General features: G+C 39.5%; 1 protein-coding gene across 1 annotated transcript in view; it reads right to left on the bottom strand.

The window, feature by feature from the left end:
- The window catches only part of LOC124014135 (4F2 cell-surface antigen heavy chain-like), a 19,401-nt gene extending 10,616 nt beyond the window's left edge, over nucleotides 1-8,785 (bottom strand). The window contains exons 1-3 of the mRNA XM_046328877.1: nucleotides 8,631-8,785; nucleotides 8,062-8,275; nucleotides 6,812-7,002 (exon numbers count right to left, since the gene is read on the bottom strand). Of these exons, the coding sequence (XP_046184833.1) occupies nucleotides 6,812-7,002; nucleotides 8,062-8,252 (382 nt within the window). The 5' untranslated portion in view covers nucleotides 8,253-8,275; nucleotides 8,631-8,785. The remainder of the gene's footprint in view (nucleotides 1-6,811; nucleotides 7,003-8,061; nucleotides 8,276-8,630) is intronic.
- Nucleotides 8,786-15,000: the final 6,215 nt, after the last annotated feature.

Here is a 15,000-nt window from a genome sequence, read left to right as displayed (position 1 = left end):
TTGAAGATCTCTCCTTCAGTCAGTGTGATGGGAAAAGAGAGAGGTTGAACATCTCTCCTTCAGTCAGTGTGATGGGAAAAGTGGTAGGTTGAACATCTCTCCTTCAGTCAGTGTGATGGGAAAAGTGGTAGGTTGAACATCTCTCCTTCAGTCAGTGTGATGGGAAAAGTGGTAGGTTGAACATCTCTCCTTCAGTCAGTGTGATGGGAAAAGTGGTAGGTTGAACATCTCTCCTTCAGTCCGTGTGATGGGAAAGAGTAGGTTGAACATCTCTCCTTCAGTCCGTGTGATGGGAAAAGTGGTAGGTTGAACATCTCTCCTTCAGAGAGTGATGGGAAAAGTGGTAGGTTGAACATCTCTCCTTCAGAGAGTGATGGGAAAAGTGGTAGGTTGAACATCTCCTTCAGTCGGTGTGATGGGAAAACAGAAGAGAAAAGAGAGAGAGAGAGAGAGAGAGAGAGAGAGAGAGAGAGAGAGAGAGAGAGAGAGAGAGAGAGAGAGAGAGAGAGAGAGAGAGAGAGAGAGAGAGAGAGAGAGAGAGAGAGAGAGAGAGAGAGAGAGAGAGAGAGAGAGAGAGAGAGAGAGAGAGAGAGAGAGAGAGAGAGAGAGAGAGAGAGAGAGAGAGAGAGAGAGAGAGAGAGAGAGAGAGAAAGAGAAGAATTGTCTGAGTCGACAATCAGTTTGCTGTTAGCCAAAAGATTAGGATGGGGAAACAGGTTTCTCTTCCTTTCCATTGAACATATTACTTTTCTGTTCTATCAGAAAGGGGAAGAGAGTGTTTTAGACCAAACTGAGTCAGACAGCTGTCAGAAGGCTAGAGACCACAAGGCCCTGGTCTTCCCCATTGTGATGGAACTTTCCCACAATGCATCTTTCCCACAATGCATCTTTCCCACAATGCATCTTTCCCACAATGCATCTTTCCCACAATGCATCTTTCCCCACAATGCATCTTTCCCCACAATGCATCTTTCCCCACAATGGCCCGAAGATGTAACATGTGTTTCCCAAGAGACCATGCAACGATAACATTCGGAAAGAGCATTGTTGAGGCATGGGGGTGGGAGGGTAGCCTAGTGGTTAGAGCATTGGACTAGTAACCGAAAGGTTGCAAGTTCGAATCCCCGAGCTGACAAGGTACAAATCTGTCATTCTGCCCCTGAACAGGCAGTTAACCCACTGTTCCTAGACCAGTTAACCCACTGTTCCTAGACCAGTTAACCCACTGTTCCTAGACCAGTTAACCCACTCTTCCTAGGCCGTCATTGAAAATAAGAATCTGTTCTTTAACTGACTTGCCTAGTTAAATAAAGGTTCAATAAAAAAAGTTTAAAATGTGTCGATACTGATAGGATCGAAAGGCAGTGGCTGCTCTCAGGTCAGCTTTCGTCATTCAAATCTTTTCCTTAAAATGTTAATTATTCCACAATACTGACCACGGATCAGCTCCTGAGAGAGATAGTATCACATATTGGCAGCTTATTGTAACGCTTACACTATAATAAAGCACTAACTCTAGATTTAGCACACCATTGCATACGTTAGGCTACACATCAGGACATATATACACATCAGGAAATATATACACATATATACACATCAGGAAATATATACACATATATACACATCAGGACATATATACACATATATACACATCAGGACATATATACACATATATACACATCAGGACATATATACACATATATACACATCAGGACATATATACACATCAGGACATATATACACATATATACACATGTATACACATCAGGACATATATACACATCAGGAAATATATACACATATATACACATCAGGACATATATACACATATATACACATCAGGACATATATACACATCAGGACATATATACACATCAGGACATATATACACATCAGGACATATATACACATCAGGACATATATACACATCAGGACATATATACACATATATACACATATATACACATCTGGAAATATATACACATCAGGACATATATACACATCAGGGCATATATACACATCAGGACATATATACACATATATACACATCAGGAAATATATACACATCAGGACATATATACACATCAGGACATATATACACATCAGGACATATATACACATCAGGACATATATACACATATATACACATCAGGACATATATACACATCAGGACATATATACACATCAGGACATATATACACATATATACACATCAGGACATATATACACATATATACACATCAGGACATATATATACACATCAGGACATATATATACATCAGGACATATATACACATATATACACATCAGGACATATATATACACATCAGGACATATATACACATATATACACATCAGGACATATATACACATATATACACATCAGGACATATATATACACATCAGGACATATATATACACATCAGGACATATATATACACATCAGGACATATATACACATATATACACATCAGGACATATATACACATATATACACATCAGGACATATATACACAAATATACACATCAGGACATATACACACATCAGGACATATATACACATCAGGACATATATACACATATATACACATCAGGACATATATAAACATCAGGACATATATACACATATATACACATCAGGACATATATATACACATCAGGACATATATACACATCAGGACATATATACACATATATACACATCAGGACATATATACACAAATATACACATCAGGACATATACACACATCAGGACATATATACACATCAGGACATATATACACATATATACACATCAGGACATATATAAACATCAGGACATATATACACATATATACACATCAGGACATATATAAACATCAGGACATATATACACATATATACACATCAGGACATATATACACATCAGGACATATATACACATCAGGACATATATACACATATATATACACATCAGGACATATATATACACATCAGGACATATATATACACATCAGGACATATATACACATCAGGACATATATACACATATATACACATCAGGACATATATACACAAATATACACATCAGGACATATACACATCAGGACATATACACACATCAGGACATATACACACATCAGGACATATATACACATATATACACATCAGGACATATATACACATCAGGACATATATACACATCAGGACATATATACACATCAGGACATATATATACACATCAGGACATATATATACACATCAGGACATATATATACACATCAGGACATATATACACATCAGGACATATATATACACATCAGGACATATATATACACATCAGGACATATATATACACATCAGGACATATATATACACATCAGGACATATATATACACATCAGGACATATATACACATCAGGACATATACACACATCAGGACATAAATACACATCAGGACATAAATACACATCAGGACATATATACACATCAGGACATATATACACATCAGGACATAAATACACATCAGGACATATATATACACATCAGGACATATATACACATCAGGACATATACACACATCAGGACATATATACACATCAGGACATATATACACATATATACACATCAGGACATGTATATACACATATATATACACATATATATACACATCAGGACATATATATACACATCAGGACATATATACACATCAGGACATATATACACATCAGGACATATATATACACATCAGGACATATATATACACATCAGGACATATATACACATCAGGACATATATACACATCAGGACATATATACACATCAGGACATATATACACATCAGGACATATATACACATCAGGACATATATACACATATATACACATCAGGACATATATACACATATATACACATCAGGACATATATAAACATCAGGACATATATACACATATATACACATCAGGACATATATACACATCAGGAAATATATACACATATATACACATCATGACATATATACACATATATACACATCAGGACATATATATACACATCAGGACATATACACATATATACACATCAGGACATATATACACATATATACACATCAGGACATATATACACATATATACACATCAGGACATATATAAACATCAGGACATATATACACATATATACACATCAGGACATATATACACATATACACACATCAGGACATATATACACATATACACACATCAGGAAATATATACACATCAGGACATATATACACATCAGGAAATATATACACATATATACACATCATGACATATATACACATCAGGAAATATATACACATCAGGACATATATACACATCAGGAAATATATACACATATATACACATCAGGACATATATACACATCAGGACATATACACACATCAGGAAATATATACACATATATACACATCATGACATATATACACATCAGGAAATATATACACATATATACACATCAGGACATATATACACATCAGGACATATACACACATCAGGACATATATACACATCAGGACATATATACACATCAGGACATATATACACATATATACACATATATACACATCAGGACATATATACACACAGGACATATATACACATCAGGACATATATACACATCAGGACATATATACACATCAGGACATATATACACATCAGGACATATATACACATCAGGAAATATATACACACATCAGGAAATATATACACATATATACACATCAGGAAATATATACACATATATACACATCAGGAAATATATACACATATATACACATCAGGAAATATATACACATCAGGAAATATATACACATATATACACACATCAGGAAATATATACACATATATACACATCAGGAAATATATACACATATATACACATCAGGAAATATATACACATCAGGAAATATATACACATATACACACATCAGGAAATATATACACATATATACACATCAGGAAATATATACACATCAGGAAATATATACACATATATAAACATCAGGACATATATACACATCAATACACATCAGGAAATATATACACATCAGGACATATATACACATCAGGAAATATATACACATCAGGACATATATACACATATATACACATCAGGAAATATATACACATCAGGAAATATATACACATCAGGACATATATACAGGACATATATACACATCAGGACATATATACACATCAGGAAATATATACACATATATACACATCAGGACATATATACACATCAGGAAATATATACACATATATACACATCAGGAAATATATACACATCAGGACATATATACACATCAGGAAATATATACACATCAGGACATATATACACATATATACACATCAGGAAATATATACACATCAGGACATATATACACATCAGGAAATATATACACATCAGGACATATATACACATCAGGACATATATACACATCAGGACATATATACACATATATACACATCAGGAAATATATACACATCAGGACATATATACACATCAGGAAATATATACACATCAGGACATATATACACATATATACACATCAGGAAATATATACACATCAGGAAATATATACACATCAGGACATATATACAGGACATATATACACATCAGGACATATATACACATCAGGAAATATATACACATCAGGAAATATATACACATATACACATCAGGACATATATACACATCAGGAAATATATACACATATATACACATCAGGAAATATATACACATCAGGACATATATACACATCAGGACATATATACACATCAGGACATATATCTAGGCAAAAAGGATTGACGGTAGGTAGCCAAAATAGCTAAATAAAACTAAATTGAATGAACATGACATTAGGCTGATTTATGTAAATGCAGTCGTCTCGGGTTTTCATCTTGAAACATATTGTTTTCCTTCTCTTGTTTGTAACAATTGCAAAGACACTGGCAACTTCGCATTTGTAGTCAACTTCATCGTGAAGTTCTCAGCGGTCACCACAGACAAATAAACATCTGGATTCTTTGTTTAACAGAGATGTTGTGTGTCATAAAGGAGAAAACACATCCAACTACACACCGTTCAACCAGTGGTCTGAGGTCGTCGATAAATACCCAGCGTTTCCAAGTGCAACGATGGTTTCTGGAAACAGCTCAAAGATTTAAAAAATGCTCCTAAGCAGGTTCTGCTGATTAACTGAGCATTAAGATACTTCTGGGAAACCAGGCGCTGGGCAGTCTGGAGTCATGAGACGGTCGCAAGACACTCAGCGACCCTTCGGACTGACTGGGCAAATTACCACCACAAGACAACATGTCCTGACAATCTAAGTCACGTCCTGACAATCTAAGTCACGTCCTGACAATCTAAGTCACGTCCCGACAATCTAAGTCACGTCCTGACAATCTAAGTCACGTCCTGACAATCTAAGTCACGTCCTGACAATCTAAGTCACGTCCTGACAATCTAAGTCACGTCCTGACAATCTAAGTCACGTCCTGACAATCTAAGTCACATCCTGACAATCTAAGTCACGTCCTGACAATCTAAGTCATGTCTATTGCTAGAAGCCTCTGTTCATTTCCTTTAATTTGACTCTAATGTGGTGGTTAAAGACATCAAGGACAGAGATCTGGCAGAGAGAACCCTGGTTCCACCAGTATGATCGACTACATTACCCATAATGCTGTGTTTATGATGTCCTGTTTAAACTGGCAGAGAGGACCCTGGTTCCACCAGTATGATCGACTACATTACCCATAATGATGTGTGTATGAATACCTCACCTTTGATTCCCTTGTCGTGGTTGAAGGCGTCCAGGTCAGCGATCTGATAGAGAGGACCCTGGTTCCACCAGTTCATCTCAGGTATGGGTTTACACCTGGGGGCCTGGACGATGATCACTATGGCCCCAGCCAGCATCCCCACCCAGCCCAACCAAAACAAGACCAGGAGCACCCAGCGTGTCCTCACCCACCTGGAGGGAAGAGAGAGGAGGAGGAGAGGGGAGGAAATAGGGTAAAATAAGTTTCAATTGTATACTGAACAAAAATATAAACAACAGTGTTGGTCTTATTTTCCATGAGCTGAAATACGAGTCCAGCCATTTTCCATACGCACAAAAAGATTATTTCTCTCAAATGTTGTGCATAAATCTGTTTACATTCCGGTTAGTGATCATTTCTCCTTTGCCAATTATGCTGATTAAACAGCCTAATTATTACACAGGTGCACCTTGTGCTGGAGACAAAAGGCCACTAAAATGTGCAGTTTTGTCACACAACACAATGCCACAGATGTCTCAGGTTTTGAGGGAGTGTTCAATTGGCATGCTGACTAAAGGAAAGTCCACCAGAACTGTTGCCAGAGAATTGACTGTTCATTTCACAACCATAAGCTGCCTCTCCAACGTCGTTTTAGATCATTGGTCAGTACGTCCAACCGACCTCACAACCGCAGATCACATGTAACCACGCCAACCCAGGACCTCCACATCCAGCTTCTTCATCTGCAGGATCGTTTGAGGTGGTGAAAGGGGAGGGGAGGGGGGTTGCTGTGGAGTATTCTGGTCTGTATTAAAGCCCTTTTGTGGGGGGAAACCTCATTCTGATTGGCTGGATAGGTGGGTCCCAAGTGGGTGGGCTTGGCTCCCCAGTGGTTGGGCCTGGCTCCCCAGTGGGTGGGCCTGGCTCCCAAGTGGGTGGGCCTGGCTCCCAAGTGGGTGGGCCTGGCTCCCAAGTGGGTGGGCCTGGCTCCCAAGTGGGTGGGCCTTAGAGGGTGTAGGCTTTGCCCCTGCCCAGTCATGTGAAATCCATAGATTAGGACCCAATGAATTTACTTCAATTGTTTGATTTTCTTTTATGAACTGTAACTTAATATAATCTTTTAAATTGTTGTATGTTCCATTTATATGTTTGTTCAATATACATAACTACATTGTATATTCAGCTAATTGATTTCTAGCAACATTAAGTTGGATTTAAGATAGTTACCGTTTTTTTTGTATAAGATAACAACAACCAACCACTTAACTTACCCGGGTGTGCCAGCGACTTTCATGAGCTCTTCCTTCGACAGCCCGGTAAACTTAACATCCTCCTCCGGTACCTTCTGCTTCAAGTTTCCGTTCTTCTCAGCCCCCGGTCCGTCGCCGGTCATCGGTAGTTTCTCCTGGTCCAACTCGTTCAACTCAACATCCTTCATATCGACCTCGGTGTCCTTACTCATGTTCGGGACGGTTTTCTTTTTGCCTGTAGAAAAGATTGAGTAGTGTCGAAATTATTTTAGTCAAGTTCACCTTCAATTAAATAGAAACGGTGTGCATATCCCCCGAATGAAGGACACAAAGTAGTCTACACTTCCCCAACCTTAGTCTCAAAGACGTTCATATCCATTTTAAATACTTTTTTTTCCGACAAACAAAATGCATTTTTTTTTGTTGTTGCTTTCCTGACAAATGTTAATTTGTGAAAATTAGCCAACTCAATTCATTTTTATATTGCCGTGATTTATCTGTAGGGCGGCCACAGTACTTATGTAAATGGTTTTGTTAATAAACTAAACGAACTAGTCAGTTGATGATAATAATGGCGCCCGTATTATTACCTGTTTAGAAAATAGACTCCGTTGAGTTAGCACCAGGCAGGTATATGTCTACTTCCAGCCACTTGTTCCGACCACTCTCCCCACTGTCTAATGTCTTACAGCGTCAGAGACTCACGTTTATTTATAAGGTCGCGTCTCCGCCCACAACTTAAGGACACACCAATAGGAACCTTGAAAGTAGAGTTTGCCGTTTGATTGGCGTACCGCATCACACTTTAAAACACCCTTCCGCGTGACTTGGAGCAAGCCGCAGGAGCCCCTTTCAAGCATTTTGGAATCTGAGAAAATTGTGAGAAAAACACGACGAAGAAACTCATATGAAGTTGTGAAGTTACAAGACAGACAGTACACCCTTTGAATCTTAGTCATTTTGTATGGCCCGCGGTGATTTTAACATGGAAATATTGGTTCGGCAAACTCAATTAAAAAAAGGTTATTTATGTGTAACGAAACCAGTACACCCCCACTGGCCAGACAACAATACCAGAAATGAGCTTTGAGCCACACACGTGAACGTTATAACGTTTTGGTTATGATCAGTTGATGGCAACTTCCCATATCCTTAACTCTTACTGCGCTGAAGACCAACGTAGTCCAGCACACTTGTGTAAAGCAAACTCTTAGCCGCAGGAAGCAGGGGTAAATGGGGGTGCTGGAATAATGTTGCCAAAATTAGAAAATAAAAATATTATATTCCCCAAAGTATCCTACTGTCTGAACAGACATTAAACAGGCACGCCCAATTTTTCAGCTTTTGATTTGTTAAACAAGTTTGAAATATCCAATAAATGTCGTTCCACTTCATGATTGTGTCCCACTTGTTGTTGATTCTTCACAAAAAAATACAGTTTTATATCTTTATGTTTGACGCCTGAAATGTGGCAAAAGGTCGCAAAGTTCAAGGGGGCCGAATACTTTCGCAAGGCACTGTATATCGACGTAACCTGAAAGGCCGCTCAGCAAGGAAGAAGCCAAAACACACAGCGTTGTATTTGCCTGCAATGACAACAAACTCAGTCTGATGATGCTGTTACACACCGTCCCAGACCATGACGGACCCTCCACCTCCAAATCGATCCGCTCCAGAGTACAGGCCTCGGTGTTACGCTCATTCCTTTGGCAATAAACGCGAATCCCTGGTGAGACCAAACCGTGACTCGTCAGTGAAGAGCACTTTTTGCCATTCCTGTCTGGTCCAACGACGGTGGGTTTGTGCCCATAGGCGACGTTGTTGCCGTTGATGTCTGGTGAGGACCTGCTTTACAACTGGCCTGTCAGCTGTCCTGTCTCCCTATAGCTCTGTCTTAGGCATCTCACAGTACGAACATTGCAATTTATTGCCCTGGCCACATCTGCAGTCCTCATGCCTCCTTGCAGCATGCCTAAGGCACGTTCAAGCAGGTGAGCAGGGAGTTTTTTAGTCAGTAGAAAGGCCTCTTTAGTGTCCTAAGTTTTCATAACTGTGTCCGTAATTGCCTACCGTCTGTAAGCTGTTAGTGTCTTAACGACCGTTCCACAGGTGCATGTTCATTAATTGTTTATGGTTCATTGAACAAGCATGGGAAATAGTGTTTAAACCCTTTACAATGAATATCTGTGAAGTTATTTGGATTTTTAAGAATTATCTTTGAAAAAGTTTCTTTTTATGCCGAATTTAGTTTATAGCTATAGTTTTTCAAGCAGTAGGCATTTTAGAATTCAATGTGGATTGGAGCTTTGTAGTTACGTGATGACATCACGTGCCTCACGTACCTTAAAAATTATTCAGCATTATCATTATCGTTTGTCACAATAAAGAAAGTTTGACAAAAGAAAAATACGTCAAACGGAGGAATATGCCGTTTCAGAAGAATGTGTCATTTCAGAGGAATATGTCGTTTCAGAGGAATATGTCGTTTCAGAAGAATATGCCGTTTCAGAGGAATATGTCGTTTCAGAGGAATATGTCGTTTCAGAAGAATATGCCGTTTCAGAGGAATATGCCGTTTCAGAAGAATGTGTCGTTTCAGAATAATATGTCATTTCAGAGGAATATGTCGTTTCAGAGGAATATGTCGTTTCAGAAGAATATGCCATTTCAGAGGAATATGCCGTTTCAGAAGAATATGCCGTTTCAGAGGAATATGTCGTTTCAGAGGAATATGCCGTTTCAGAGGAATATGCCGTTTCAGAAGAATATGCCGTTTCAGAAGAATATGCCGTTTCAGAGGAATATGCCGTTTCAGAGGAATATGTCGTTTCAGAAGAATATGCCGTTTCAGAAGAATATGTCGTTTCAGAAGAATATGTCGTTTCAGAGGAATATGCCGTTTCAGAAGAATATGTCGTTTCAGAAGAATATGCCGTTTCAGAAGAATATGCCGTTTCCAATACACATGTCACAAAGATTTGTTTTGCGGCATTGCTTTCGTTTAATTAACAAATAATTAATTCAGTTTCAAAGGGAAACTTGCCCCGTGTCTACAGCAAACTCTGGTCGTAGTGTAGGTCTAATGAAACAGGCAGGATATCACACCTTCTCCCACTCCCCCACTCCGGTGCTCGAGGGAGCCAGCCGGCCCATCAGGCTCGCCCAGGTGGGAAACGCCGGGTGGCGCCCCTAGAGGGGGAAGTACTGTCAAGCCTTCTCCCACTCCCCCACTCCGGTGCTCGAGGGAGCCAGGCGGCCCATCATTACACACACCCGTCACCATCGTTACGCGCATCAGCGCTTCGTGGGACTCACCTGGACTCTAATACCTTATTGATTGCCTCCCCAATATCTGTCACTTCCTCAGTTTGATCCCCCGTGTCTGCATTGATGTCGTTTTGTTCCCCTTGTCCAGACACTGTCCTTGTTTTATTTATTTTCCGTTATTTATTAAATATTCACCCCCTGTACTTGCTTCTCGTCTCCCAGCGTCTGTCCTCATAGAATGCAGACACCAATATTGGAAGCATCAGGGAGATTTTTTTTGTTGGGGTTGGTGATGTCGGAACCGGGGATGCCTCTCAGCTGGATCGAGGTTTTTCTTGCCTCGGTTGCGTCTGCAGGCTCCCATCCCACGGCATGCCTCAGCCGGCTCATCAGGCTACCACGGCTCAGCTGGCTCCCACCCCTCAGCCGGCTCATCAGGCTACCACGGCTCAGCTGGCTCCCACCACTCAGCCGGCTCCTCAGGCTACCACGGCTCAACTGGCTCTTCAGGCTTCCCCCGGCTCAGCTGGCTCCCACCACTCAGCCGGCTAATCAGGCTTCCCCCGGCTCGCCTGGCTCCCACCCCTTGGCCGGCCCCTCAGGCTCGCCCAGGTGGGAACACCGGGTGGTGCCCCTAGAGGAAGTACTTTCAAGCCTGCTCCATCTCCCCTTCTCTGGCAATCTCTGGCGCCAGGCAGCCTATCATTACGCACACCTGTCACCATCGTTATGCGCATCAGTGCTTCGTGGGATTGCCTCCCCAATATCTGTCACTTCCTCAGTTTGATCCCCCGTGTCTGCATTGATGTTGTTTTGTTCCAACTGTCCAGATGCTGTCCTTGTTTTGTTGTCCATTATTTTTAAAATATTCACTCCCTGTACGTCTCGTCTCCCAGTGTCTGTTCTCACACAGGAAGAGTCATCGGTGAACTCTCAACCTTCTGGCCCATAGCCCTGCGTGGCATCTACTGTGCCACAAAAGCATAGTGGCAAAGTCGATATTCACGTTTATAAACACAGGGTCACTACAGTTATTGTTATTTGTGGTTGTAAACATTATTTTGAGTTAATTCTACAATGGCCGAGGGTGTGCAATTGTTTTTTTAATGACAACTCGAGTTGGCCGAGTACAGCTACAACATCAGTGTCACGCCTTGGTCATTGTATTTTGTGTTTTTGTTATATGTTTGGGTAGGCCAGGGTGTGACATGGGTTTATATGTTGTTTTTCGTATTGGAGTTTGTAGTATTTGGGATCGCGGCTGATTAGGGGTGTTGTATAGGCTTGGCTGCCTGAGGTGATTCTCAATCAGTCAGGTGATTCTCGTTGTCTCTGATTGGGAACCGTATTTAGGCAGCCTGAGTTTCGCTTTGTATTTCGTGGGTGATTGTTCCTGTCTCTGTGTTGTAGTCACCAGATAGGCTGTAATTAGTTTCATGTTCCGTTCTGTTGTTTTTGTATTTAGTATCAGTTATTTCATGTACCGCGTTTTCTTTCATTAAAGTCATGAGTAACCAAAACGCTGCATTTCGGTCCGACTCTCTTTCTTCAACAGACGAACGCCGTTACAATCAGGTTATTATCACAATACCAGTACAGCTACAACATCAGGTTATTATCACAATACCCAGCTACAACATCAGGTTATTAACACAATACCAGTACAGCTGCAACATCAGGTTATTATCACAATACCAGTACAGCTACAACATCAGGTTATTATCACAATACCCAGCTACAACATCAGGTTATTATCACAATACCCAGCTACAACATCAGGTTATTATCACAATACCCAGCTACAACATCAGGTTATTATCACAAGACAAGTACAGCTACAACATCAGGTTATTATCACAATACCCAGCTACAACATCAGGTTATTATCACAATACCCAGCTACAACATCAGGTTATTATCACAATACCCAGCTACAACATCAGGTTATTATCACAATACCAGTACAGCTACAACATCAGGTTATTATCACAATACCCAGCTACAACATCAGGTTATTATCGCAATACCAGTACAGCTACAACATCAGGTTATTATCACAATACCCAGCTACAACATCAGGTTATTATCACAATACCCAGCTACAACATCAGGTTATTATCACAATACCTGTACAGCTACAACATCAGGTTATTATCACAATACCAGTACAGCTACAACATCAGGTTATTATCACAATACCCAGCTACAACATCAGGTTATTATCACAATACCCAGCTACAACATCAGGTTATTATCACAATACCCAGCTACAACATCAGGTTATTATCACAATACCAGTACAGCTACAACATCAGGTTATTATCACAATACCAGTACAGCTGCAACATCAGGTTATTATCACAATACCCAGCTACACCATCAGGTTATTATCACAATACATAGCTAAAACATCAGGTTATTATCACAATACCAGTACAGCTACAACATCAGGTTATTATCACAATACCCAGCTACAACATCAGGTTATTATCACAATACCAGTACAGCTACAACATCAGGTTATTATCACAATACCCAGCTACAACATCAGGTTATTATCACAATACAGCTACAACATCAGGTTATTATCACAATACAAGTACAGCTACAACATCAGGTTATTATCATCATTATCACCCAGCTACAACATCAGGTTATTATCACAATACCCAGCTACAACATCAGGTTATTATCACAATACCAGTACAGCTACAACATCAGGTTATTATCACAATACCCAGCTACAACATCAGGTTATTATCGCAATACCAGTACAGCTACAACATCAGGTTATTATCACAATACCCAGCTACAACATCAGGTTATTATCACAATACCCAGCTACAACATCAGGTTATTATCACAATACCAGTACAGCTACAACATCAGGTTATTATCACAATACCAGTACAGCTACAACATCAGGTTATTATCACAATACCCAGCTACAACATCAGGTTATTATCACAATACCCAGCTACAACATCAGGTTATTATCACAATACCCAGCTACAACATCAGGTTATTATCACAATACCAGTACAGCTACAACATCAGGTTATTATCACAATACCAGTACAGCTACAACATCAGGTTATTATCACAATACCAGTACAGCTACAACATCAGGTTATTATCACAATACCCAGCTACAACATCAGGTTATTATCACAATACCCAGCTACAACATCAGGTTATTATCACAATACCAGTACAGCTACAACATCAGGTTATTATCACAATACCAGTACAGCTACAACATCAGGTTATTATCACAATACCCAGCTACAACATCAGGTTATTATCACAATACCAGTACAGCTACAACATCAGGTTATTATCACAATACCAGTACAGCTACAACATCAGGTTATTATCACAATACCCAGCTACAACATCAGGTTATTATCACAATACCCAGCTACAACATCAGGTTATTATCACAATACCCAGCTACAACATCAGGTCATTATCACAATACCAGTACAGCTACAACATCAGGTTATTATTACAATACCAGTACAGCTACAACATCAGGTTATTATCACAATACCCAGCTACAACATCAGGTTATTATCACAATGCCCAGCTACAACATCAGGTTATTATCACAATACCCAGCTACAACATCAGGTTATTATCACAATACCAGTACAGCTACAACATCAGGTTATTATCACAATACCCAGCTAC

Source organism: Oncorhynchus gorbuscha, linkage group LG25, assembly GCF_021184085.1.
Source record: "Oncorhynchus gorbuscha isolate QuinsamMale2020 ecotype Even-year linkage group LG25, OgorEven_v1.0, whole genome shotgun sequence".
NCBI classification, from domain to species: Eukaryota; Metazoa; Chordata; class Actinopteri; order Salmoniformes; family Salmonidae; genus Oncorhynchus; species Oncorhynchus gorbuscha.
Note: the sequence above shows the minus strand (reverse complement) of the source record. Positions and strands in the feature narration are given on the sequence as shown.